The sequence below is a fragment of the Corvus moneduloides genome, chromosome 5, assembly GCF_009650955.1.
Source record: "Corvus moneduloides isolate bCorMon1 chromosome 5, bCorMon1.pri, whole genome shotgun sequence".
Lineage (NCBI taxonomy): Eukaryota > Metazoa > Chordata > Aves > Passeriformes > Corvidae > Corvus > Corvus moneduloides.
The window spans coordinates 48,135,461-48,163,375 of NC_045480.1; the positions used below are offsets into that span (position 1 = coordinate 48,135,461).

Sequence of the window (27,915 nt, forward strand, 5' to 3'; positions counted from 1 at the left end):
GCTCCGTTGGGACCCGCTTTTGTTGGCGTGTGGGGCTGGCACAGCGCTGAGCTTGCTCCTGCAGGGAGGGATTTGGACTGCCCAGCAGCCTGGCTGCCGCCGGTCCGGCCTGGGAGGCAGGTTTGAGCTCCTTGGGAGCAGCAGACAGGCTGGGCCAAGCTGTCAGCACCCCTGCGGGCTCAGAGCTGCGGGGGACTGGGCTTGTCCCCAAGGCAGGCTCAGCTGGGGAGCACCGCTGCCGCTTGCTCTTGGGAGTTTGTCACAAGCACGGTGGCAATTGGCAGATGTGTCCTACCGCTCCTGCAGCTGCACCTGGGCATGCAGGACTGTTCCAGCTGCTGGAAGAAGCGATGACCAGCAAGCAGCGATGCTGGCAGAATGAGCCTAAAACTCCGAGGGCAGGTGAGGGATCTGATTGCCGGGGGCCAAATGACTTCATTGGAGAGCTGTTAACTTAATCTTCTGAAGAGAGCGGAAGAGGAGGAAGCAAGGGAGGTTTCCACCACCTGCATTAGGGCTGGCAGTGCCTGCAGCTCCATCACCCAACTTCTTTCTGCCTCTGGAGAAGCCTCAGTGACTCCTGGGACGTCGTGGCCTTCGCAGCACCGCAGGTTCCTGCAGAGCCGTCCTACCAGGTGAGCTCCTGGCTGGTATTTACAGTGGTAGGTTGGGTGTTGGTTTCCAGCATTTGTTTTCTTCCCTTTCATCCTTGTGAAACACCCACTGTTTATTTTTCTTAGTCACTGGGTCACCTCCATTTGCTTTGCCCTTTTCACATACTTGCTTTGCTCTTTTCACATACTTGCTTTGCTCTTTTCACATACTTGCTTTGCTTTCAGCAACTACTGGAAAAGGTGCACAGTGGCACCTCCCTGTCACCATGGGCGTGTTTTACTTCTACCTTTGATTGCCCCGTCCTGTTGTTCAGTCTCTCTGACCACTCGTATGGAGAAAAAGGCTCAGGGCAGGGCTTATCATGTCCTCTTCTGCAACATGCTTGGGTGGACTGAAGGCTCACTGTCTCCCCAGGACTGCTGTACTGTTGTGGCCCTACTCTGCCTGTCAGAAAGGCAGGGTGAGTGTTGGATTGCCATAGAGACAGAGGTCGGTGTCCCAGCTGGAGAAGGAGGTCCCTGGTGTTGCTTGGGGCAGTTGCCCAGTCCTGCACTGGAGGAGGCTTTGCTGGGCAAGTCCCAGCGATGCTTCCTGTCTCTGCAAGCTGAGGGACCTGGAGGAGTGGGAGGCAATGGTAGCTCTGCTTTGTCCCATTGTGAGCAAGCGACAGAGCAGAGTAGGGGAGAGGGTTTGTTGTCCCAGCCCTACAAGGTGGTGTTGCAGCTGAGGTCCTGGGGGCTTGCACCCACTTCTGCAGCTCATTACTAACATGTGGATGTAGGCACTCCTGGCCTGCTGCAATCTGAATCTTGCTGTTCCTCCCTCCATCTCTAGAGTGGGTTTCTCTGCAAAAGCTGTCTGTGCCAGCTTGACAAAAACACCTCCTTTGTAACTGTGGGCCACACACTGTGCAGCTCGCTTTTTCTGCTCTGCTGCATTTAATTTTTACTGTGTTCTTCAGCAGCAACAGCAGCACAATCCCTCAAACCTCTTCTACGCCTGGGGTTGCTCTGAAGGATTTTTCCCCTGGTTGTATGTGGGAGTTACTCCCTGGGCTGTTTGGGGTTTTAGCAGCCTTGTTTAGAGGCAGTGGAGGTTTGGGTGATTCCACATGGCCCCGTGCACCTCTCTGCAGATTTTGTTGCCTGGAGGCTGCCAGCAACCTGCACGCGCAGGGACCATGCTGGCTCAGAATGCAGGACCTGCCCAGTGTACAAACTAGTGCCAGATGAACTTCTTTGGCTGTTGTGGACTAGCTTCTCATCTAGCATAAACTGGTGATGTAGTCACTGTCAGCTAAACTGCCAGCAGCCAGGCTTGGCTTGCAGCTGAGCGCAAGCGTACTCATCTCTTGGAAGGACAACGTCACCCTCATGAGTGACCAGAAAGGCCCCATCCTCTTCAGCAAACTCAGCTCTTGTGCAGGGATTTTGAGAAGGCAACAGATCATACCTGTGACTGTTCCTGCCATCCCCTGGGTTATGACTGCTGTACCCATGGGCTGACAGGCTGTGCTAGACCTCTTCTCCAACCACTCTGGAAAAATGCTCTGTTTGCTAGGAGCCATTTGGTTTTAATTTTGACTGGATGTACAATTTGTGAAGGGAAGCTAATGCTTTCACACGTCTTTGTTAGCACAGATGTGGGGGGAGCCTATGCCTGGACCCTGCTCCAGCTCTCAAAGACAGAGACATGGAAGGTGGGCTACCTTCCCAGGGCTGGGTATCAGTGGGTGCTATTTCAATGTTAGAAATAATGTAACAGTGCAGGGCTATTTCAAAATTGGAAATAACCTCCTTCTCATGCAATGCTGAGGTGCTGCAGCAGTGCACTTGTCCATCAGTGCCTACAAGAACCTGCTACCATGGCTGGTTCTGATTTTGTGAGAAAAATGTTTCACTTCATTCACCTAACACAGCCTTGTTAGATGAAAGGTGATTTGCAGTGTGGTGTAGGAAATGCTGAAGAGTGCAAAACAGATGTTCAAGATCATGAGGGAAGCTTGCAGAAATGTCAGGAAATGCTGTACCATTCCCACTGCTCTCCCCAGACCTGTGAGACAGTGGAGCTTATTGCTCTATTATCAGCTGCGTTCATATGAGAAAGGCAGCATACCAGCAGTGCTCCTCCAGCTGCTTGCAGGCAGGCTGGCTCATTTTGCCTTCAGCCCATCTCATGATGGCACATGTACATCCTGGACAGGGTGCATGGCACATGTGAGGGAATGGAAAATGACCTCATTGCTGCCCTTTTTCCAAACCAGCGTGGGAAGCCCTTTCTCCTCCTTGCCTTCCCCCACACTTCTCAGCCACACAACCCACAGTCTGTGGTGTGAATGGTTTCTGGAGCTCAGTGGCAGTTTCGTATTGATCAGCTCTTTCCAGAGCTGCCTGCAGGTTGATCAGTCCCACTGCAGACAAGTAAGCAGCTGTTAACCAGAGGAGATACTAGCCCTGCTTCTGTTGGTAAAAGCCTCCACTTAGTCCCAGGTTGTCTTCCTCCTTTCATTATTAGCCTTCAATTAGGCACCTTCCAGTCTCTCCCATTGGCTAAGGATGAGGCACTCGCTGTATTTGATTTTGGGCTCTCACTGTGTGCAGTTTGTGCATTTGCCAAATGACTTAGCACACCAAGTTTCAGTTTTTCCCATCTGTATGTTCTTGGCATGTACTGCACTTTCCAGGGCAGCTAGAAATCAGACCATAGGTGTCTTTTGCTTAATCAAAACTCAGCTGTCCAATTTTCCCACACCAGCCCTCTGGTGAGCACAGATGTGGCTGAGCAATTTTCTCCTGACACTTTGCTATCACTTTCACCACTCACACATCACAGCAAGTGCAGCTGGTCTTCCTCTCCCAGCTTGCAGGGTTTGCTTTTGCTTTTGATTGCAGTCTTGAACATCACAGCTCAGCACAGCCTGGCCTGAGTCATCTGTGGCTTGCAGGGTGGGATGCCCCTGATGGCAAGCAGAAACCTGGGACACAAAGTCCTGATGGAAATGCCCAGGGGTGGACAGCCTGCTGAGCTCACAGTCACACAAACTTTTCCTGTCTGTAAGTATTTCTGCCTTCTGAGTGGGGTTCACAGGCAAGATTATGAGTTTCTCTTGTAGTAGCTGAACTTTGTGACCCAGTGTGATACCCTACAGCAATGTGCAACTTGTGATTGCCCTCAATTCACAATATCATTAAGGAGAGATATCTTTGTGCCTTTTATAGATGGCCTGCTTATTCACCGTTTGGTGGAGGGTTTGTTTGGACTTTTTTAAAGAAAGGAGCCTTTCCATTCTCTTTAAAGGTTTTTATTAATAATTCAATTTAAGTACTGATAAATTACAATTAGCTGAGGACCAAATAATGGTCTATACATATGCTTCACAATCCTTAAATGAATATGAAATATTTTTTATCTCTTTTTTCTCAGCTTCCTTAGTAAAATGTAAGCCTGGGTGCATCTTCCAGAATGGCTGACATGACTGATGCTCAGTAAGCTGCAGGTTTGATTTTGGTTGCAAGAACCTCATGTGCCGTTTCCCGTAATAGAGAAACCTGAAATCTAACCAAGACAGTATTATTCTTTCTGAAGAGCTGATTTGAGGGATGAGCTAAAGGACTTGGCCTTTGTTCTGTCCTTCTCCTTGCTCCCTCTTGTCTGAGTCGTCCTATGTCAGTTGAACAGCCCCATCAGGGAACCTGTCAAGGACAAGTTCAGCTGTCTTGGCCAGAGCATCATGTTTCGTATAGAGAGAGTTTGTTAGAGAAGTCCTCAAAAAACTGAGTATTGATTTCTGTGAATAAAAATAGGAAACAGATGGCACCAATTCCAAGTGGTTAAGTGGTTTTTAACTAGGCCAGTAACTAATGTTCTCAAATGCCTACAAAATATTACAGTTTTATCTTAGCAAAGATCAAAAGAACAACTTTAAAGCACTTGCCAGGCACACAGAGCCATGTGTTCTAACAGACGACAGACCAAATGTATCCTTACAGTAATGGGACTGACTTGCCAATTTCAAATTCCCCCCGTATTCCTGCAGCAAATAGTGCCTAATGACTGCTCTGGTTGGGTTTTTTTTATTATTATTTTTATTACTACTACTGTGGACCCAGTGTTGCCTTGAACATGCTGCAGGTATTAAGAGAAGTCTGCAAGTCTGGGATCTGAGAGACAGCCTGGTAAGGAAGCATTTCATGAGAGAAAGGAGTAGGAAGCCTCTGGAACTGCCCAGGTCTCCTTAAGTGTCTGAGTTTGTCAGCATCCACTGCTGTTTAGATCAGTCTGCTTACTCATGAGTATCTGTATTAATTCCTAGAAAAGTACAAGGAGAAGACAGACCACAGCATGCCTGACATGGATTTGCACAAGCAGGCTCTGCACTGCAGCACAGTCTCTCAGACAGGTTGTATGAATGATGTCTAAGATGACTGAACCCACGGGAACTGCAGCACTGCCTAGCAGCAGGTGGAAATGCTGTGTGCCACCTGCTGCAAGCTCCAGAAACTAGCCTCAGTTGTGCAATTTATTCTGAAAACTGTTCTCCAGTTGTACAATTTATTCTGAGGACAAAAGAGGCCATTTTTCATGAGCTGGAATAAACCTTTTGGAGTCCATGCTATGTGGAGTTACAGCTGAGCTAATGCTTGCCCTTGTGCAAGATGCTGACTTTGATTAGTTTTTCTGCGCAACAGCTGCTTCTGCTTTCCACAAACACTGCACACTGGCTTACAGTCTGTCTCTCTCTGGTGCCTGCTGCTCTGCTCTGGGAGCCAAACCCCATGCTATGGGAGGGGAACGCCGCTGTGTGTGCCGGCACTCTTGGCCCCTTTTACCTTACTGAAACTTCCCAGGACATGGGCCTCTCTTTTGTTTCCCTGGTTTGTGTGTCACATGAATGGTTGTTTTTAAGCAGTCTAACCTTTTACTTAGCTTGTTTGAAAAGCATATTTTTGGCAGTGGAGATAGAAATATAAGCACACTGAAATCTCTGGATCTGGTAATGGTACCTTTCCCCTGCATTCCACATCAAAACAGTCTGGAGTTGAGCTTCTAGAAGCTCTATGTATGAAGCTGAATGTCGATGTCACCTCCAAAAATTATGCAAAAAATCTGTAGCAGGGATGTTTTTTTCCCTTGAATTTCATCTTACCCATTAGACTTTAACATATCTCCTGAAACAAAGAGAGAAAGAAGGACTGTCAGCTTTCTTTTGGTAGGTAGTTGTAGGGTATAGCAGGTATCAGCAAGTCACAGTTAGTGACATTTGTGCAGTGCTTTAAGAATTAGAAAACTGTCCTACCGCAGTGACAACCAGGAGAGAGACTTGGGCAAAATTTGGGATCCTGCTGCCTCTTTAGACAAGTAAGTGTTTAGCATTTAGTTCTGGGATGTCCCATATTCAACTGACACTGGTGTCTGGAGACTCTGGAGTTTGGATACCATTAATTGCTGTTGGATTTCTGTGTCTGCTTCTGAGTATGCTCAGGATGTCTCAGCACAGCTGGTACTCAGACAGCATCATCCATCTCTGACAGGATCCTGTAGTTAAACGCTTGCTTGTATCTTCTTCGCCCACATTTTCTGCAAGGCTTAATCCAGTTCTTAATCACCTGGCTCCTCCAGAAAGCTTGTCCAGAAGAATCACCTCCTTTTGTTCTGTGTCTCAGCCGTAGTAGCATTTACAGAGGTTTAGGGGAGCCCACAAAAAAAATTCCCTCTCTCTGCTATGAAACTGGAGCAGTCATGGTGTATCTTCCCTGAATTTCCTTATTGTCCTGCTTACTGCAGGAAAAGGAGCAGTGGTGACAGCTTGTCTCAGTGATTTCCCCCTGCCACAGACCTCTTGAACAGAAGGTTATGGCTTCCCAGAGCCGGGCAAAGCCAGTCTGTGTGCAGGAGCAGTCTTGTCCTGCTGCCCGCAAATGTACAGGGTTGATTGGATGGGGACCCAGCTCTCAGCTGCTTTCCCACTGGTGAGGACTGGGAGCTAGGGGATCTTGTTGCCCTTCTGACTTTCCACCCTGGAGGAGAGGGAACAAGGAAGCCCTGCTCCAGCCCTGCAGTCCCTCAGTACCTTCACTATCTGATTTTTCCTTTAAAATGCATTAGGGGTTCGTCTAATTGCAGAGTACATGCTCTGCAAAAGGTGTGGCTTTGTCTACAGAGTTGTTGCACACCAGAGGTCATAGGGAAAAGCGAGGGTTGGAGGGGAAGGAAAACCCCTGGCTGAACTGTGGGGTGGGAAGTGCAAGCCTTTTAGGACAAACCAGCTCTAAAGCATGATGGTGGGCTTTGCATTTGGCAGCTGGGTGAGGCTCTTGCTCTGCCTGTCATTTCCAAAGGCTTGCTGAGCTGGTCCTAGCATGGTTGCACGAGACCAGCAGCTTCCCTATCCCTGCCTTCCCTGCTAGAGGTGTCCTTCACTCCTGATAGATTCCCAGGGAGGTTTTACTCCTCTTTGGATGGCAAGAATCTGGGCTCAGTAAGGCTGATCCTTGGAAAGACAAAGCAAAATCTATTAGTCGTCGTCCATTTTTAATTTATTTTAGGAATTTTCTGGTTTCAGGGTTGTACAATGTTTACCAAGAACGAGCAGCCAAAGTAAACCACACAAAAGAAAAATTGCAAATGAAAGAGCCAGCCTCACGGCACAGCTGGTTCCTTGCCTCCAAGGGCCTCAGTCGTTTCAGATTAGGTGCTCACTTGGCATTCTCTTGCAAATATGCTTGTAAGGAATCATCCTGGGACAAACCTGCCTCCATGCACAGCGACTGACAGAAAGCTGAGGCAGGTCTGGAAAGACTCTCTAGCAAGAGGGGGGATTAATGTGCCTGCTTGTTAACTTTGGCAGAGCATGCAGTCATCGTTGTGCCAGCAGAGTTAGGGAAAGCAGTTGGAGAGGGATTATTTTATGATTGGTGGCATTCCTGGGGGATGGGGCATTTATTTGGGGCCTTCCTGCAAGGAGTAAAAAGCAGAGGGGAGCACAAAGCAGCTCCTTCACGGACGGCAGGCTGTTTTGACATGACGAGCCAAAACGGATGGAGACGTTCCCTTCTCCCTTAATCCAGTTGCAGACCTGACTCACCCTGAGTGAGGGACTGGTATCAATATTGTCCTGTTACTCAGTGAGAAGTTTGGAGCTCACAGATTTCTTGTCCAGCAAACCAGCTTGACAGCTCCTTGCTGAATTCCCCCTGAAACGGAAAGGGCTGCCCAGCCTGGAGGCAGGATTTCTCCACCTGCAGAAACAGGGAACCAGCCAAACTCATTCACAGGCTGTGTTTCATCATGAGAAGTGTGAGAAATACTTATTTTACAGAAAAGTTTAGACCACTGAACAGTAGGGGAGAAGAGTCCAGCCAACCTTCACTTTACCCATCCCTTCTCCCATTACTCATTGCATTTTTGGTAGTGACTCTTGAAAAATTCCGTTCAGCTGGAAGGCTTTGCAAATATCAGAGAGGACACTGTCAAAGGCAAACATGGAGACACCAGAGAGATCACCAAGAAAGATTCCTCTCAACAGAGGGTTGTGCATCTCAGTATGCTCTGCCTGGCCTTTTGTGAGCTGGGAACAAAGAGTTCAAGGAATGAACCCCAGAGAAATAAAGTACTCCAAAGAACTGATTTTAGGAAAATTTGTTGACACTATTAATCATGGAACATTCAGGAAATTAATTTTACATGATGTCATAAAAACAGCTCATGAAAGAAGTGCAAATGTAACATAATTTCTATAAATAGAAAAGAATATTTATGCTGACACTTGTGTAAGTTATAAGCTGAAAACAAACCAGGTGGCCGGTCGGTTGGGTAGGAGTTGTTAGACTTTGGATAATAAGATCCAAAGAAATAAAGAACTTGTGCCCACAGGTGCAAACTTCACAGTGAGTAAAGCATTGAAGGAGTATTACTGGAGTTGATACAAGGTAGGAGAGTGCATCTAATTTGGTGCTCTTTCCCATGGTAGAGCAGATGTAAGGTAGACAAATTCTATTACCTTATGGCTATCTCTCAGCCAACTTATTCTGGTCCTGTAGTTTCAGCTATGGAGATGGAATTTGGTTGTTGTTTGCTGGTTTTTTACCTCTATTTTCTTTGATTCCTCTTCCTTTGACAACTCTTCCATCCAAAAGCTGTGAAAGGCAGAGCAAATTACTTAAAAACATGAGTTACCATGCTTTCTATACTCACTAGAGCTATGCAAAAGTCTTTTTAGCATTGCTACAACCCTCTGTTGCAATGCCACAGCACAGCCACGCTCTTCCCGGCATGTCCAAGTAACTTACTCAGGATGTTAGAGATCCATTCAGCTCAAAGTTTGTCAATATAGGTATTTCACAGCAGTAGAAAACACCTTGGTTTTGGGGTTGATCATCTGGTATGGTGTGTTTCTTTCTGTAGATACTGTGATAAAGACAAAAAGGCAGCACAGGCTCTAATTGCATGGTCTTTTCTGAATCTGTCATTACTATGCTGTTACAGTCAAGAAAACTCACAGAAGAGCAAGAAATGCAATATGAGGATAATTTAGAAGGAATGATTAAAATAGCTGAGTGTGTGCTTGAAAATCAGCTTCGGCTGTCTGTTTTCAATCATGTTCAAATTCAGAAAGAGAATGGTCTGATATTGGAAATCACTTATTATTTGAAGATGGTTTGGTGGCCCTATCAGAAACCACACACATTTTTAAAATATTTTCTGACATCTTTTTATGATCAGACTTTTAATTTTCAGTAAAAATTATGTTTTCATGAATGTTTACAACTTGGTTTAAGTCAAGCTTCTAAGGGGTTTGTTTAAAAAATTATACAATTGCAAAAGAAGACAATAGAAATAATCCCTGCAAGAGACTCACAAAACATGTCATTTTTCCAGTGAGTAAAAAAACTGCAGGAACTAGTACCTTAGATTTTTTTGTATTTTTAAAAAATGTGGAGTTTTGATAGGCTATAAATCCAGAAAAGTACCTACACTGAAGAAAGAACTTCTGAGGTCTTGAATAGCTGAGAAAAAAGAGATTTGGAATTGACTAGTTTTCCCTTTCTGAAATCCACTGTTATGTATTAATATTTTATGGCATCAGATAGAGAGGGAGTCAGCAGCTGAATGTGAAGCCTGAACTACCTGTGCAAAATATATCCTGGCATTATCTTTTTTGGAACAAATACAAAAATCTTGATATTTTTATGGTACATGATAATGATCTGCTTCATTTCCTGCTGAGATTCTTGTCCAACTGTTAAACACAATTTCTTTTCTTTTGTATAACAAGCAGTTAAATATGTATCTCTGCATCCCAGCAAAGTGCTTTCCACCTCCGTACAGGAAACAAACTCTAGCTGGTTCTGCAATGACTTGCTCCCATTCCCAGGAATGTTTCCCTTCCATTAAAAAAAAACCCCAAGAAACAAAAAACCCCAAAACAAAAGGTTAAAAAGAAAATACTTTTTCCAGCCTATTAGCACTAAGTAGGCATAAACACAAAATATGTCCATGCATTCCTCTGAATGAGGCAAGACAAGATTTGCTGAACCTTTCCCATACTGGAATGCATCAACATTCATGTGCCTTTGCCCAGCCTCTTGAAGGAGTTTTTACTTGAAGCTGAGCGAAGCTTTTTTCCTCCTTATGGGAAATTCCAGAGCCAGGATGTTAAAGCCTAACTTCCTCACAACAGCCTGCCAGTGATGGCTTGCACCTGCTGGGCTGTGACAGGGTGTGTTCTCTCCTGGCGAGATGAAATGAAGGAGAAGCTGTTGAAACAGCGAGCATAAGAGATCCATTCCTCTCTCTTCCTGACCCTGCCCCTCTGGTAGTGCAGCCTGTGCTGGGAGCCCATAGCCATAAGTGTTTGTGGCTCTGCCCAAAACCCTGCAAAATCTTTGGAAACAGGAATGGCACATCTTTGTTCAAAAACTGGAAATATGGCTTAGGTGTCCAAATACCATTCTGGGCAGTCCATAATAGATGACCTCTGTCATATAGTCTGGGATACAGCAAAGCAAACTGAAAAACACAAAAGAGTGAGATAGACATAGAGCAAAGAAAAAAGTCCTTCAAAACACTGTGTGAGTGGTCCTTGGGAAAGCTACACGGAAGTATTTCCTGAAGATCTCTAAAACAAGAACCAGCTTGGTACATTGATAATGTTGAACCAATCAACACTATGAAAATTGCAGAAAATATTTTAAAAGAAAATATGATTTCCAGGTTATGTCTGTTTTTAGGGGATGGATCCCTGGCAGCAGGGAGCCTATCTGCCCAAGTTCATTTGGGCTGACCTCTGAGGTCCCAGTACCATGTATGTGTTTCAGGTTTCTGAGTCCTACAGCCTAGGCTCTGCCTCTGTCATGCCTATGGAGATCCAGGGTTGTGAATATGGAAAGTATAAGGGCTGGTGTAGCCAAGCTGGTCTGTCAGAAAAGCTGAGGTCAAGGCTGCTCTGAGCAGCATGAGTCTTCGACACCTCTCCCCATGTATGGTTCCCATCCCTGTATCTTCTCTGGGAGCTGGACCCCTTGCACAGGGATGCAGGAAGCTCTGGGCGATGCTCAGAGGAAGTTGTACTCAACTGGATATATTTCCAGACAGACCTCTCCCCCATGTGCACCAAGGGAGATCATCAGTTGTTGGTATCAGCTTTTATTTTACCTTTCTTTCTGCAGCATGCCAGGAAGCCTCCTGCCAGATGTGGGTGCCATTGATCCCACTGCATGTCCTGCGTTTGTGTGTGGCTGAGCATCGGCACAGTTGACTGGCATCCAGCCCCATGCAGGCTGGGGGAACAAGCAGCAATGATTGTGGGGACCTCTTTCATGTGAGTTGTCCCAGAGTTCTCGTTTTGGAGTAACGAATCTGTGTGGTGGTAACAGGATTTTGTGTGTTTGTCACAGTGGTCTCCAGAATAGGCTGTCAAAACTTGCCTTTTTTTCACTGTATACTACTGGAAAATATGTATTTACTGTGTATCCTAGCATTCCTGTCAGAAACAAGTCTTTTCACTGTACCTAAAGGACAAGGTGAGAAAGGAACGGTGTTGTCCAGCTTTGCCTTTCATGTAGGCTGTTTCCTGTTGATGCAGTTTCCTTGGGAGTCAAGAACTCATCAGAAATACTTTGGCAGAAATTATGTGTTTTCTCTTGTTGAGTCATGCTGTTACAAATATGCTAGAAAAATGAAACTATCCATATCATTAGGATAAGCTTTGATGTCTTAGCCTGCGAACTTCCCTGCAAGCAGCTCCTCAGTTAAGGCAGCAAAACAGTGTTATGTTTTTTTGACTGAGTGCTTTCAGAAAGGATATGACAAAAATAAATCAACAACTCTGCTTCCTTGGAAGAGGCAGTGCCGTAGGCTGGCTGCTGAATGACTAACCAGTTATACGTCATTATCCTGCTCTGTCACAACTGCAGTGTGAGGATTGCCCAGAAGAAAAACAAAGGTAATCAGGTCCTTTGCATTTAAACTTTCAGTGTGAAGATCTGACCAGGGGGTTGAGCAGCTGGCAGGGTAGGCCTGATATGGAACACAACAAAGTTAAAATGGTTTACTTTTCATTATCATGTACCTTTTTGTTGCAGCTTGAAGATGAATACCTGCAGCCCTGCAAGACAGGTTAAAGCACAGCCACTAGCAGTGCATGCAAAAGATCTGTTCCCAGGACCATGAAAGGATGCCAAGCCATTCTGCTTTCAATTACTTGAGTATTATACCTCCTGCTCCAAAGACTGCAAGGACAGATTTGACTTTCAGCTTTTCCTTGCCATCCTTTTCGGGGGGGCGCTTAGGGTAAGAGCATCCCAGGTTCAGCCTGCCTGGCACTGCTGCGGCCAAGCTGACATGCTGGCACATCCTGGTTACCATGGGTGAGTATGAGGAAGCAGTTTTGTGCTGTTTACAAAGATTTGGAAAGCGTTTCTGCTTGTGTCACAGGCTGGATATGTGTCAATGGATTTGTGTGTCCCTCCCTTTTCTACTGCTTCTGCTTTTTCTTTGAGGCAGGGATCTGGGGCGCGGTATTGCCTGTGTTGGGTCACTTCTGCACTGCTCACTTGTCCTTTCTACACAGGAAAGCAACAGGCAGCTCTGAATGTGGACACTGACATAGAGGAGGAAAGAGAGGAAGGGAGGGGATGGGCTGCAGGATCCTCCCGTGTGAGACTGGGAACGGGAAGTGCTTAAAGAGTGCATCATGCCCAGTTTGTGTACTGCTTGTGCTGCTGTTGGATAGACGGGAACATTTAAAGCAAGACAGCTTCAAAAATAATGACCACGTCTCTATCTTATCCCCATCTACCTGCTGGCAAAGGCTTGTGTGGTGTCTATGCTTGGAACATCTGCAGTTACAAAAGCACAGGCTTGTTGCAGATCCACGTGCTTCTCTTGGGAAAATGTAATGTGGGTGAAGGCATGTGGCTTGTTTTAAATAGTATAAAAGAGGAAAGAAGGTTAATCATAGCTTAAACTTGGAAGAGAAGAGAAAGCACCTACAAGGTGCACCTTTGTTCAATGCTAAACATGCAGTTACTCTGGAGAAAAAGCAGTTGAAGAGTATTCTCATCTTAAAAGACAGCAGCTTTCTCCTACTTTAGATTCCTTGGTTTCAAAACAAGTCGTTTTGAGCCATGCTGCAGCACAATTTGAAAGCTAACGCACTGGGAGGCAGGTGGCTGGTACCTTGTCTCTGTGTGTGGGGCAGCTTGTGGAGAGCATTTTTGAGCATCCTCAAACCTTCCTGACTCTGGATAATGTGATAAACCCTGACAATCACCCCCATTTCTTGGCGTTTTAAGCAGCGTGCTGAAATGGCCTCCTTGGTTTGTGAACTGTGGCATGGTCACACTAGTCTTCTCTTTCTGAGAGAAGCCAGAAACCTGGCCCAGTGTAGATCCATGATGAGAGCTGGCTGAGCCTGGATGTTAGGAGAAAGTGGGTACTTCTGAAAAAACAGCTGGCACTTACCTCAAGTCTCCATGAATGTGTGGTGATGAAGCTGTAATAGACAGAAGAGTGTGCCCATTTCACACTGAATTATATACATGGTCTTCTTCTCCAAAGCTCTTCCCAAATTTAACTAAAATTTTTAACTGTATCATGGAGGCACAATTTTGAAGACAAAAATATATAGGAATGAGTCTCATTGAACCTGGAGTTAATATATTGAAAACTGAAGGTTTACCCTGTTGAAGAACAAGAACCATTTCAGCTGAGAGGTGCTAGAGGGAAGAGGTGGCTTTGGAGAAGTTGATGACATCCCTTCACTAGAAGACCATTTCCCTTCTCTGTTCTGCCCCACAGCTGCTTTGTCTCTATTTTACAATGTTGTTATGCTTATCAGCTGTCCTCTGTAGTAGACAGAAAATACAAGGCTATCTCAGTCTTTCAATTTCTTTTTTTCTTAGCCTAATGTGCAATGCTAATGTCAGTGCAGTGGGACTGAAGTTGCTATGAGATGCATTTGGGCTCTCTGTTGGCTTTCCCACTCTTGATCACACAGATGCAGCTGTGGGCCCTCTGACACGTGGCAGGAATCAGTCTGTCTGTCTGCTCTCAGGCAGGTACTTCTCGGTGTAAGAGGGCAGAAAAATGTGACAATTTCTGAACACAGAAAAAAAATGGTAACTGCAACAGGAATGTTAGTGTTTAGTGTAATAGACTTCCCTTTCAGAGCTGGTGGGATGAATCCCTGCCCCTTTATGCAAGCAGCATACTTGGCTGTTTGACCAACCATATGTTACTTCAGTCAGGTTAAAATAAATACCACCAAACCTCCTCTCTCAAAATTGCCTTTGATGTTTACAGAGAGATACTTTCCTTCAGACTGTGTCTTGTGCTTCAGACAAAATATAATTCCTATTCTTATTAATTTTCTGTTGACAACATATGACTGTAGTGTCCTAGGAAATGAAAGGATGCTGACTGTTTCTATAGTACTCTCCTTGACTAAACAATTTGACTCCAACACTTAATATATGTACCACTCTATATATTGATAATATTTTACAGAACTTACATAACTTGGTTGTGCTGAGATGTTCTGTTTCTCAGCTGTTCTGGTTTGGCCAAATTTAGAAATATATCTTCTGAGAGAAGGCAGGTCACCACCACCCCTCCCCACCAGGTTCGGGAAAAATAAATTTTCCTTGAAGGAAAGTGAAGGAGATAAAAACTATTTATTGAACAAACACACAGGAAAAGGAAAATAATGCTAAATAATAAAAATCTCGCTGTGGAGAAAAACCTGGGAAAGTGTTAGAGTCCTCCCTTTGGTCTCCTCAGAGCTGGGGCTTGGCCCAGGGCCAGGCCCTCTGTGCCCAGTGGAAAGTCCTCCTGATGTGCTCGGAGGTTGAAGCAGTCCAGCAGAAAAGGGAGAAAATCCGAAATTCCAGGGCAGGAAAAAAGTTCAACTCTCAGTCTCTCTCCGGAGAAAAAGAAACTGAACAACTGGCCAAAAACTGACTGGAAAAACTGCAAGCTGGGTGCCTCCTCGCTCCCCTGCCACAGCTGGGGAAAAAAAAAGTCCCTATCTCTGTGGGACCTTGAACAAGCTGCAAACTGCTTCGATAAAGTTTTGCTCAGTTTTTCCTTCCCCTCTCAGGTTCAGTTTAAAGGCGTAGAAAGGCACAAAGTTAATTTCTGGGCATAGGGCAGCAATATGGGATACACACCATAAAGTCACCCCAAGACATCAGCACAGTGAACAACCCCCCCAGTGCCTACCAGACAAAAAGTATTGAAAGTAGAGGTACAGGGAGGTGAATGCAGTTCTGCCTGGGAACTATTTCTGCACTTAATAGTGGAGGAAGTGATTATGAAAGAATTGCGCAAAATGGTTGCATCAGCCTTTCCAGCAATGGGAGTTGACTGACAAAAAGAAGAGACTGACATTAAATTTTATCTTGCAAAGAGGAGAGTTCAAGCACGAGCTGTTCCCATTTTTGCATCTCCAGCAGCAGCAGCAATAGAATTGGTCGAAATGTGAGTTTGAAGGGCAAGCCATACATGCTGGACAATCCTGGACTCTTCAGAAGCCCTGGTTTCCTTAGGGGAGCCACCACTAGTGAGAAGAGGTGCAAACTGGTATGATTCACTGGATAGTTTAAGGACACTGGGAAACTGGGAACATGAAGTTTTGTTTGAGGAGAACAGTATTTTGAGGGTGGAATATTTTCTCAGTTGAGGACTGTCACCTCATCAGACCTGCCAAAAATTTCCAGCTTTCATTGTGTTTGCAGGTATGAGGTGACCATTCAGATGCCATGATCAGCACCCGAGGAGACTGAAACACAGCGTGCAGCACTCAAGGTAAGTACTTAACCTCTGCTTATTCAGGGTTTATGGGCAGTGTTCATCTGCAGTACTGGAACTGTTTACAGTTCAAACTTGGTGAAGTGTCCTTTGGCACCTGTGGCATGAAACACAGCCCTTCTTTACATTAAAATCAGTGTTGTTATAATTACATCCACTGTTTATGGGGTGACAGTAACATCCAATTCCCGTCTATTACTAGTGTTGTTTTACAGAAAAGTCTGATAGACTTCATTGCATATCAGCTTGCTCTGCCTTTTCAGTAAAGAATGTGAATTGCTTACACAGTGTGCAAAAGGGTGTGGCAGGAGCTCTGCTTTTAGAAGCCCTGAGGCTGGTGAGACTCCATGCAGGGGACCCCTCTATCTCTTCTGGTAAAGTTTGTGGTGTTGGAAACCTCAGACCACTGGAAGGGCTGAGAGGGGGAGCAGGCTCTGTCTGGGCCATGTAGCCATACAAAATGGGCAGGCTGACTCTGGAAGGGCTGGGAACGTTTGTAATCATAGAATCACAGAATCGCTTTGGTTTAAAAAGACCCTTAAGACCATTGAGTCAAACCATTAACCAAATGCTGCCAAGCCTACCACAACTATGTTCCTAAGCACCATGTCTGTATGTCTTTTAAATACCTCCAGGGATGGTGACTCCACCACTTCCCTAGGCAGTCTGTGCCAGTGCTTGACTTCCTTTTCTGTGAAAAAAATTTCCTGATATCCAATCTAAACGTCCCTTAGTGCAACTTGAGGCCATTTCCTCTTTTCCTGTCACTTGTTACCTGTGAGAAGAGACTGACCCCCACCTGTCTACAGCCTCATTTCAGACTGTTGTAGAGAGTGATAAAGTTCCCGCTGAGCCTCCTTTTTCTCCAGGCTAAACAACTATATCTCCCTCAGCTGGTCCTCCTAAGACTTACATTCTAGACCCTTCCCCAGCTCTGTTGCCCTGCTCTGGACATGCTCCAGGACCTCAGTGTCCTTCTGGAAGTGAGGGGCCCAGAACTGAGCGCAGGATTTGAGGTGAGGCCTCACCAGTGCCAAGAACAGGGGAACAATCACTGCCCTGGTCCTGTTGGTCACACTATTCCTGATACAAGCTAGGATACCATTGGCCTTCTTGGCCACCTGGGCATATGCTGGATCATATTCAGCTACCTGTTGACCAGCACCTCCAGATCCTTTTCTGCTGGGCAGCTTTCCAGCCACTCTGACCCCAGCATTTAGTGCTGCATGGGGTTGTTGTGACCCAAGTGCAGCACATGGTGCTTCACTTTGTTGAGTCTCATACAATTGGCCTCAGGCCATGGATCCATCCAATCCAGATCCCTCTGTAGAGCCTCCTTACCCTGCAGCTGATTAACACTCCCACCCAATTTGGTGTTGTCTGCAAACTGAGTGTGCACTCGATCTCCTCATCCAGATCATTGAGGATCTAACCATCTTCCCCTGTTTGGGGCCGAAACATCCAGCTGTAGCTTCGTTGCTGAGACGAGGCATAATGTGAGAGATGAAAGAGGTGAGAGCCATAGCCAACATGCCTGCGAAAAGCCGGGACACCAAGGCTGGTCCTTTATGGCTCTTGACAAGTGATATGGCTGTACTCTAGGGATGAGCAGCACACTGTGGTTGCAGGACTGAGAAACTCAAGTAGGAGAGGAAGACGGACATCACAGGATAACACTTAAAAAAAAAAAATTAATCAGAAATTACTAATAAAATAGTGGAGGTTTTCAAGAGTTTTCAGGTGCTGTTCAAAATTAAAATTTGACCCTACCTTCTCTCCTTTCTGTTTCCTACAGCAAAATGTCCATCCACGCAAAACACAAATCAAGAACTACACACACCTGGCGAGTGTTGGCCGTCTACATGATCTTAGCTGCAAACCTCTCCGAACAGCAAGCGCTGAAGCAGGCTTGTCCTTCATGTGGTACCAGTCAGCTTTGCAACTGCTCTTCCATGGGCTTGGACTTTGTTCCCCTGGGACTCACGGCCAAAATCACAGTATTAGACCTGGCCCACAACAGGATAAAGCACATCCGATCCCAGGACCTGCAGCAGGCTGTGAACCTGAGAGTCCTGCAGCTGCAGTCCAACAAAATCAGCTCCATAGATGAGGACTCGTTTCAGTCCCTGGCAAAACTGGAGCTCTTGGACTTATCAAATAACAGCTTGGCTCACGTGTCCCCTGTGTGGTTTGGGCACCTTTTTTCACTCCAGCACCTCCACCTGCAAGGCAATTCCTACAGAGACCTGGGGGAGAGCTCCCCTTTTTCTAGCCTGAGGAACCTGAGCTCTCTCCACCTGGGCAACCCGTGGTTCTCTGTGATAAGGCAAGGGAACTTTGAGGGCATTGAGCTTCTGCACAAGTTGTGGATTGATGGTAGCAATCTCAGTCAGTACGAGCAAGGAAGTTTGAAATCAATTAAGACGATAAATCACATGATCATAAACCTAAGAAATAGTAATATATTTTCAGACATTGTTAGGGATCTTCTGCACTCTGTCGCTTGGCTGGAAGTCACAGAAATCAAATTACCAGTTGAAAAAAAAAGCTTGGTGCAGAATTCTAGACGTCCTTTTAGGATACAAAAACTTACATTTAAAGAATCTTTCTTCACAGATCAAGCTATTAGCCGAGCAATAGTGTTACTGAAGGAAATCACCTCTTTAAAAGAGTTAGAGGCAGTCAATTGTGTGCTTGAGGGGAAGGGAAACTGGAACATGAGAGAAATTGCGAGGAGTGGGCAAAGTTTTGTTGAAACAATAATGATAATAAACGTAGTGATTCAGAATTTTCATTTGTTTTTTGACCTGAATGGTATGGAGTCACAAATAAACAACCTGAAAAGACTCACTATTGCAAGCTCTAATGTTTTCATGGTACCATGCAACATTTCAAGAAGTTTTTCATCACTTCTGTATCTGGACTTTCATGATAATTTGCTTGCAAATAACCGTTTATATGAGACAATCTGTGAAGGTTCCTGGCCTTCATTGCAAACTTTAAATCTAAGCCAAAACTCTCTAAAATTTCTGGAAAAGACTGCAAACTGTACATCCCGTCTACCCAAACTGACTAATCTTGACATTAGCCGAAATAATTTTGGTGAGATTCCAGATGCGTGTGAATGGCCCAAAACCCTGAAGTATTTAAACCTCTCCAGCACTCAAATTCCTAAAGTAACAGCCTGCATTCCTCGATCGCTGGAAGTTTTGGATGTTAGTGCAAACAACCTGAAGGAGTTTGGACTGCAGCTCCCATCTCTGAAAGAGCTGTACCTCACAAAAAACCAGCTGAAGGCCCTGCCTGGTGCTGCACCCATTCCAAACCTAGTGGCCTTGTCTGTCAGAAGAAACAAGCTGAACAGTTTCTCCAAAGAGGAGTTTGAGTCCTTCAAGAGAATGGAGCTGCTGGATGCCAGTGACAACAACTTCATCTGCTCCTGTGAGTTCCTCTCCTTCATCCACCACGAGGCCAGGATAGCCCAGGTGCTGGTGGGGTGGCCGGACGAGTACGTGTGTGACTCTCCGCTGGCGGTGAGAGGGGCGCAGGTTGGCGCCGTGCACCTGTCCCTGATGGAGTGCCACAGGTCCCTGGTGGTGTCGTTGATCTGCGTCCTGGTGTTCCTGGTCATCCTGCTGCTGGTGGCCGTCGGCTACAAGTACCACGTGGTCTGGTACATGCGGATGACGTGGGCATGGCTGCAAGCCAAGCGGAAGCCCAAGCGAGCCCCGCCCAAGGACGTCTGCTACGACGCTTTTGTCTCCTACAGCGAGAACGACTCTGACTGGGTGGAGAACACCATGGTGCAGGAGCTGGAGCAGGCCTGCCCTCCCTTTCGGCTCTGCCTGCACAAGCGGGACTTTGTGCCCGGGAAGTGGATTGTGGACAACATCATCGACTCCATTGAGAAGAGCCGCAAAACGCTCTTTGTGCTGTCTGAGCACTTTGTGCAGAGCGAGTGGTGCAAATACGAGCTGGACTTCTCGCATTTCCGCCTCTTTGATGAGAACAACGACGCGGCAATTCTCATCCTCCTGGAGCCCATCCAGAGCAAAGCCATTCCCAAGAGGTTCTGCAAGCTGCGGAAGATCATGAACACAAAGACCTACCTGGAGTGGCCTGCTGGTGAAGAGCAGCAGCAGGTGTTTTGGGAAAACTTGAAAGGAGCCTTGAAGCCATAGAAGTCAGCAGCCCCCATTTCAACATATTTCCACAAAAGCCTGTATATCACTGTTTCTTACTGTTAAGAATCTTTTCTTGCTTATTTTTCTTCGTAACTGCAACTGGCTTTGTTGCATATAGAGATAATTGTCATTTTACCAGCTGGTAAAGACCTGTTTTAGGCTTTCCAGTGATTTGATACTCTGGTCTTTAAAAGTCCCTGCCAATAACTCTGATATTTGGAAACCGTGTTGGACTTGATCTGCTTTTCTAAATACATTTTGCTGGGTGTGGGGTATTTCTGTACTTTTTACTCCTGTTACCGCGATCCCCAACTAGTTTCTAACAATGCCATTGTAATTTGCAAATGAAATTAAAAGCCAAGGGCTTCAATCAGTATTCCCCTGTGTCCATTTCTCCCTGGGCATGCTTGGTTTTCTCTTCCTGATTGCCACCACTTTCCTTTCTACCTACCTGCAGAAAGAGTGAAAGCCTTCTATTTCTGGGGTGTGAGATTTTTGTTTCTAATGTGTGGGCTAGATGGTGTTGCAGACTGGCTCAGTTCTTGGTTTTGGTCTTCTACTTTGTAAAGCATATTTATGTAATCGCTGGGCTGTGCAACTCTTACAGCTCAACTTCTCTTCCTTTGTAGTTGGTGAAGAAAATTACAGGGCTAAGAGGCAGTTCATCTCTCTACTTCAGCGTGAGGTATTTCCTAGAATTACCATATTGCCCTTCACTGATTACAAAGGGAGTGTAGACAAGCAGGTAGATACAGATGCGTATATCGAGGTAGTCCAACACCGAGTGATTGGATTTCTTGTGTTTTAGAGGTTCTTATGGGAACCTGAAATTGTCTCTGAGGGGATTAAGTTAGGTGTGGTTTCTCTAACTCAACATTTTCCCTTTGCTTGTTTTGCTGGAGTTTAAGTACAGGAGAGTCTAGATCTTGATTAAATTTTAGCCATGCAGTTATTTTGTGGAGAAATACTAAAGCCTTGGCATATGGGCTGACTGAGTACTTGAAAAATAGTCAAATTTGATTATATTGTCTGTTGCTATATTTTTATATATATATATGTTAATATACATATTTATATGTGTATGTGCTTTTATAAATGTGTATATATTCACACTCCGGTGTGTATGTGTACATCTGTCTACACAAGATAATTTCTGTGGGTGCAACCTGCAAACACTACTTTCAGTTCTGTTTTCCTATTACAATGTTATCTCCGGGGCTAGTCCACAGTCTGCAACAAGGCGATTTTTCTGTTAACTCCCTTGGAGAAACACAGCTCATGGTCTAATCAAGGCTGAACTCCAGGCAGGTAATGAGTGAATCATCAGAGAGCAAACAATGAGCATTGAAAAAACAAATTAGGAGAAATGTGTGCCTAGAGGTTAAGAAGGGAAATAAGTCTTGCCCGTCATTATAAAGAGAGGGTCAAAGAGAGATGTGGGAGAAGCCTTAGTTCACACAGTAGACTCTTACCACAGACCCAGACTTTTGTGTGTTGGCACATTCGAAAGGACTGATAGTGTTCCTGCTCTTAGGCCAATCAGATCACCCAGTGGGAATTCCCCTGCTTGCACTGTCAAGGCTGAGCAGTGAAGTGGAAACGAAACAGCAGCGTGAGAGGAAGCTGGGAAAAGAAGGATCAGCAAGAGAGAGACAAAACACGGCATATGCAGGCACCAGAGCTGAAGGTGGTGTTTCTGGGAATTTTTTCAGCACAGAGGTGAGTTTTCAGGTAGGTGAAGGCTGGAGATGCAGGGAAGGACAGTGGAGCTGCAATGCCAGAGCAAGAAGCACACAGGGAGAGCCCTGGGAAGAGGCAACCTAATCTCTGCCACCAATCCTCCTCTGCATGGGGGATTGAGGGTGCTCAAGGCTGCTGTGCAGGAGTGCAGGGTGGGGAGGGATTTCTGACTGCCAGCAGAAGTAGAGCAGGAAGGCGCAATCACAGGCACCTGGCAAGGATGCACGGCAGGCAGGATGCAGAGCTGGGACATGCTGATGGGAGCAATATCCTTTGGGAAATGGGAGAGAGGAAAGCAGCAAATGAAAAAGGGACAAATTGGGTCAGACTGTGCCATTTCTGCTCAGTTTCCTTGTGGGAGGGTGCCTTGTATGTACTTTGTCCTATTTGTATGTTGTCCCACTTGGGTGTTAACACAGACTGCCCAGGGAAGTTTGGGCATGAAGGAGGGGTGCCTTAGTTTCAGGAATTCAGCCTGGAAAGAGCTCACTGAACAATGGCCTCAGGGCATCAGCTGCCTCCACACCTAACTCTGACCTGCTTGTGCTTCCAGCACATCCTCTGTGCTGGAAACAAGCAGAGGCATGGCTGTGTGTGTGTGTGGATGTGTGGATATGCGTACGTGCTATTAGGGCACTGCTGGGGGCTGAGAACTAGGACATGGATAACCCACACACAGCCAGGTGGAGAGCAGTAGCTTTCCCCAGTCTGCTTGTAGTTTGACCTCTTCACCAACCAGTGGCTCTCCCTCTGCAGGCTCCATAGCACTGCTCAAATTTACCAGCCAGCATTTAGCTGGGTAGAGCTCCCCAAGCTAGAATCAATTTGCACACTATTGGCATGCTTTATTTTAGCACTTATAGTAACCTTCCCCATTTGTTAGCATTTATAGAACATCATTCTGTTGTCAGTCATGGTTTTGTTTAAGAATATGTGCATATTTCCTCAAATTCTTCTACTCATATGGGCCAGGGAAAATAACACTGAGCATGTCTGATGGCTTGGGCCCTTTTTCCATAACTCTGAAACATTTTGAACGCCTGGTTCATCACAGCTCATTATGGTACAAGGGCATCTGTGCAAGTTCATGTATTTTTAGTTGCATTTCAATTTAATTTTTTTAATGTGGATTTTTAATTTCCCAGGACAACAGGGAGAAGTGATTTCTTGACAGGGCAATGATATCATGGACTGGGGCTGTATGTCTGAGTGGGTGTGGAGAGGCCTGAAATGACCTTGTAAGTCAGGGTCTCAAGCAGAATCATTAGACAGAAATGGGAAGGGGAAGAGAATGGCTGAAAGTGAGTGAGGGTGGGAATGGGATTTCTCTGGGTGTCTGCTCAGATTACAGATGAGCAAAAAAACTGGAAGGGAAACATCCCGAATCACCCAATGCAGTTCAGTCCTGCAGTCCCTGGATGGTATCAGGCTGGTAAGGTGGAGAGAGCCATTAGGCTCTTCTAGTATTTCCTGTGCAGTACCTGCCCAGTTCCCTTGTGTACTGTCAATTTTCCATCTATAAATAACCTGCCTATAGGCAGCTTTTGAGTGATTAGGTTGCCTGGTTGTATAATTTTCTAACAGTAAGTATTTTGGTGACAACTTTAAAAATACCACTTAAATCCGTTGCTAGTGAAACTCGTGCTACTCCTGGCTTTACTCCTGTAGCCTGCTGCACTGTCTTATCCAGTTACTCTTGGGAGACCAAAAAGTCCTGTAAAAGAGCCTCAGCTGGACAGCAGATGAGTCTTAAGTACAGATCACAATTTTTTGTGTGGGATTCACATGGACAAATATCTAGGTATCTAAACTGTGATATGCCATTTTAAGGCAATGGGATCATTTCTCTTGGAGTCATCACATCTTAATCTGGGTGTCCAAGACACACGATATTAATTGCTCCTAAAAGATGTTCTTTCTCTCCATTGACTTTGGAGAGAGTCATGGTGGATGACCAGTTCAGCCGTGGGCACCTAAAGACAGGGAAGAGAACTTTGTCCTTCAAGATCCAAAGCTCTACATCAAAAACAGGCAGAGGTAAAAGGGAAGTAACAAAAGAGGTCAAAATGTTTATAGTCCTGCAGGTGGGAAGAGATGGAATGACTGAAAAAAATTATCCATAACTTTTCCTCCCCTCCCCATATGCCCAAACCATCTCAGTCAATTCTGCCCCTTTTGGATAATCTTAAGCAGTTATGGCTAAAAATAATGCAACTGGTAGGGTGGAACTTCTCTGTATTAACTTGTATATGTGGGTCAGCTACTGTAAAACAAATCAGAATATGAATTCACAGTAGAGTAGATCTTCTGCACAGAATCTCAGTGGGATGACTGAGGGAGAAAGCAGTTCTCAAGGAGCCAGTCTAGCCCAATTAACCTGCTGGAGAGCTCACAATGATTTTGAGAACTCACTGATTGGCCTCTTTGGGGATTGTTCACTCTTTCCACCCACGGTAAGATACCTAATGAGGCAGGTGGGTTTTGTGGCACACTAGGGAAAAGAGCTCTCTCAGGCTTCAAAAATTGTTTTTCCACCTCCTCAGAAGGATAGAGGAACTAAAGGCATCTTGTTGGGAGTAAGGACAAGTTGGATATTGCAGGAAGCTCTGTAATAGAAAAAAAGCCATTCCAAATCAGCATTATGAAAAGTGTGAGAGGCAAGTGAAGTGACACAGGATCCACATCTGTGTGGCTTCTCGTGATTCATTTCAGTCCAGCAGACCAGAAACAGGCTGTGGGACTGGAAAAAGCTATCTTGTCCAATCAGCTGATCTGATCTGAGCCCCTGGCTCTGCCCTGTGGCTTGGCTTGATCTTCTCTCTGCCACAGGTTCCCAAAAGAGAAAAGGAACTGACAGAGGAGAAGGATGTGGCAGTAAAAAGGAAGAGCTGAGGCAGTAGGCGACAATGGTCAGTTTTACAATCTTAAATTTCATTAGCAAGTATCAGACTGATGGCAACATGAGAGTCACCCTGGCAAGTGTTTGTTTCCCTGCTCACAGGACATTTACAATCAGAGTAGGAAAAGGCAGATAAAAGGAGGACTGGACTGAAACAAATGCATTCCTTTTCTCCCCATTGTCAGAACAGAGATTAGACATATGCTTGAAGTAAGTATTAAACCTGAATGTTAGTATCTACTGTAAGATGCTGACTCTTCTTGATGTAACCAGGATTTGAAACATGTACAGGAGACTCCCTGTAGCAAAAAATGAATATAATATTCACAGAATCTGAAGAAAAAGACCTGAGGTGGGATCAAAGTATGAAGGCTACTTAGTAAACAGGAAGAGGATCAGAGTAGTAACCAATCTATTTCAACTCTGAACTGTCTTAAAACCAAATATTTTAACAGTGCCTTCAACAAGACAGAACAGTAAAAGTTAGATTTATCCAAAATACACCTTCTCCAAAACAAGCTATGCATTTTATATTTGCTCTGACTGTATTTTATATTTTAGGCAATATAATGACTACACACACCTGGCGAGTGTTGGCCGTCTACATGATCTTAGCTGCAAACCTCTCCGAACAGCAAGCGCTGAAGCAGGCTTGTCCTTCATGTGGTACCAGTCAGCTTTGCAACTGCTCTTCCATGGGCTTGGACTTTGTTCCCCTGGGACTCACGGCCAAAATCACAGTATTAGACCTGGCCCACAACAGGATAAAGCACATCCGATCCCAGGACCTGCAGCAGGCTGTGAACCTGAGAGTCCTGCAGCTGCAGTCCAACAAAATCAGCTCCATAGATGAGGACTCGTTTCAGTCCCTGGCAAAACTGGAGCTCTTGGACTTATCAAATAACAGCTTGGCTCACGTGTCCCCTGTGTGGTTTGGGCACCTTTTTTCACTCCAGCACCTCCACCTGCAAGGCAATTCCTACAGAGACCTGGGGGAGAGCTCCCCTTTTTCTAGCCTGAGGAACCTGAGCTCTCTCCACCTGGGCAACCCATGGTTCTCTGTGATAAGGCAAGGGAACTTTGAGGGCATTGAGCTTCTGCACAAGTTGTGGATTGATGGTAGCAATCTCAGTCAGTACGAGCAAGGAAGTTTGAAATCAATTAAGACGATAAATCACATGATCATAAACATAAGAAGTATTAATGTATTTTCAGACATTGTTAGGGATCTTCTGCACTCTGTCGCTTGGCTGGAAGTCAGAAGAATAGCATTCAGTATCGCTGCAGAAATGCAACTATTGAGAGTCATGTCTTCATCCTTTGCAAAGAAAATTTCTTTTAGGCAGACCTTATTAACAGATGCTACTGTGCCTGAGCTTGTCACCATTTTAGAAGACATGCCAAAGCTAGTAGAACTGGAGCTGGTAGACTGTAGACTCTTGGGAACTGGACAATGGAAAATACAAATTCAAGCAAAGCAATCACAGACCCTTAGAGTTTTCACAATAGAGAAATTATCTATAGAAGAATTTTACTTGTTTACAGATCTTCAGGCTGTGGAAGGTCTAATATCTCTTTTTAGGAGAGTCACAGTTCAAAACACCAAGGTCTTTTTGGTACCATGCAGAATTTCCCAATGTCTTCTGTCATTAGAATATCTTGACCTTAGTGCAAATCTGCTTGGAGACCAGAGTTTAGAACATTCAGCTTGTCAGGGTGGTTGGCCATCCCTACAAACTCTAAATTTAAGTCGGAATTCACTGAGTGACTTAGAAATGACAAGTAAAAGCTTGTCTCATCTAGGAAACCTAATTGTTTTAGACATTAGCCAAAATAATTTTGGTGAGATTCCAGATGTGTGTGAATGGCCCAAAACCCTGAAGTATTTAAACCTCTCCAGCACTCAAATTCCTAAAGTAACAGCCTGCATTCCTCGATCGCTGGAAGTTTTGGATGTTAGTGCAAACAACCTGAAGGAGTTTGGACTGCAGCTCCCATTTCTGAAAGAGCTGTACCTCACAAAAAACCAGCTGAAGGCCCTGCCTGGTGCCGCACCCATTCCAAACCTAGTGGCCTTGTCTGTCAGAAGAAACAAGCTGAACAGTTTCTCCAAAGAGGAGTTTGAGTCCTTCAAGAGAATGGAGCTGCTGGATGCCAGTGACAACAACTTCATCTGCTCGTGTGAGTTCCTCTCCTTCATCCACCACGAGGCCAGGATAGCCCAGGTGCTGGTGGGGTGGCCGGACGAGTACGTGTGTGACTCTCCGCTGGCGGTGAGAGGGGCGCAGGTTGGCGCCGTGCACCTGTCCCTGATGGAGTGCCACAGGTCCCTGGTGGTGTCGTTGATCTGCGTCCTGGTGTTCCTGGTCATCCTGCTGCTGGTGGCCGTCGGCTACAAGTACCACGTGGTCTGGTACATGCGGATGACGTGGGCATGGCTGCAAGCCAAGCGGAAGCCCAAGCGAGCCCCGCCCAAGGACGTCTGCTACGACGCTTTTGTCTCCTACAGCGAGAACGACTCTGACTGGGTGGAGAACACCATGGTGCAGGAGCTGGAGCAGGCCTGCCCTCCCTTTCGGCTCTGCCTGCACAAGCGGGACTTTGTGCCCGGGAAGTGGATTGTGGACAACATCATCGACTCCATTGAGAAGAGCCGCAAAACGCTCTTTGTGCTGTCTGAGCACTTTGTGCAGAGCGAGTGGTGCAAATACGAGCTGGACTTCTCGCATTTCCGCCTCTTTGATGAGAACAACGACGCGGCAATTCTCATCCTCCTGGAGCCCATCCAGAGCAAAGCCATTCCCAAGAGGTTCTGCAAGCTGCGGAAGATCATGAACACAAAGACCTACCTGGAGTGGCCTGCTGGTGAAGAGCAGCAGGAGATGTTTTGGTTTAATTTGAAAATAGCTCTAAGATCTTAGGCAGGGATGTTAAAGAATAAATATGTAGTGAATGTACTCTGGATTTGTTTCACTTGCCTGTTTGTCCCATCACTTATCTGCATCTCAAGAACACAGCACTGGGCTACTGCAAATTCTAATGCTATGATTTTTGTAGCCATCATTCTGAATAGTTGTACAGGTTTGGGCTGGAATAGAATTAATTTTCTTTATAGTTCCTTCTATGGTGCTGTGGTTTGCATTTGTGCCCAAAACAGTCTCCATAACA

The 27,915-nt window shown here is 45.6% G+C and overlaps 2 protein-coding genes across 6 annotated transcripts; both read left to right on the forward strand.

Moving 5' to 3' along the window:
• The first annotated feature begins 488 nt into the window (after positions 1 to 488).
• On the forward strand, positions 489 to 20,484 carry LOC116444419 (toll-like receptor 2 type-1). 4 transcript variants are annotated; one of them, XM_032109802.1, is made up of 4 exons: positions 489 to 635; positions 12,198 to 12,482; positions 15,852 to 15,921; positions 17,720 to 20,484. In XM_032109802.1, exon 4 carries the CDS (start codon positions 17,724 to 17,726, stop codon positions 20,103 to 20,105), a length of 2,382 nt encoding a protein of 793 aa, XP_031965693.1. In that variant the 5' UTR covers positions 489 to 635; positions 12,198 to 12,482; positions 15,852 to 15,921; positions 17,720 to 17,723; the 3' UTR covers positions 20,106 to 20,484. The 4 variants fall into 4 exon arrangements, with proteins under 4 accessions (XP_031965693.1, XP_031965694.1, XP_031965692.1 ...); XM_032109803.1 differs by lacking the exon at positions 489 to 635 and adding an exon at positions 11,884 to 12,058; XM_032109801.1 differs by lacking the exons at positions 489 to 635; positions 12,198 to 12,482 and adding an exon at positions 15,476 to 15,594.
• Positions 20,485 to 20,583: 99 nt separating this feature from the next.
• On the forward strand, positions 20,584 to 27,709 carry LOC116444420 (toll-like receptor 2 type-2). 2 transcript variants are annotated; one of them, XM_032109805.1, is made up of 2 exons: positions 20,584 to 21,839; positions 25,309 to 27,709. In XM_032109805.1, exon 2 carries the CDS (start codon positions 25,317 to 25,319, stop codon positions 27,666 to 27,668), a length of 2,352 nt encoding a protein of 783 aa, XP_031965696.1. In that variant the 5' UTR covers positions 20,584 to 21,839; positions 25,309 to 25,316; the 3' UTR covers positions 27,669 to 27,709. The 2 variants fall into 2 exon arrangements, with proteins under 2 accessions (XP_031965696.1, XP_031965695.1); XM_032109804.1 differs by having other exon boundaries at positions 20,584 to 21,827.
• Positions 27,710 to 27,915: the final 206 nt, after the last annotated feature.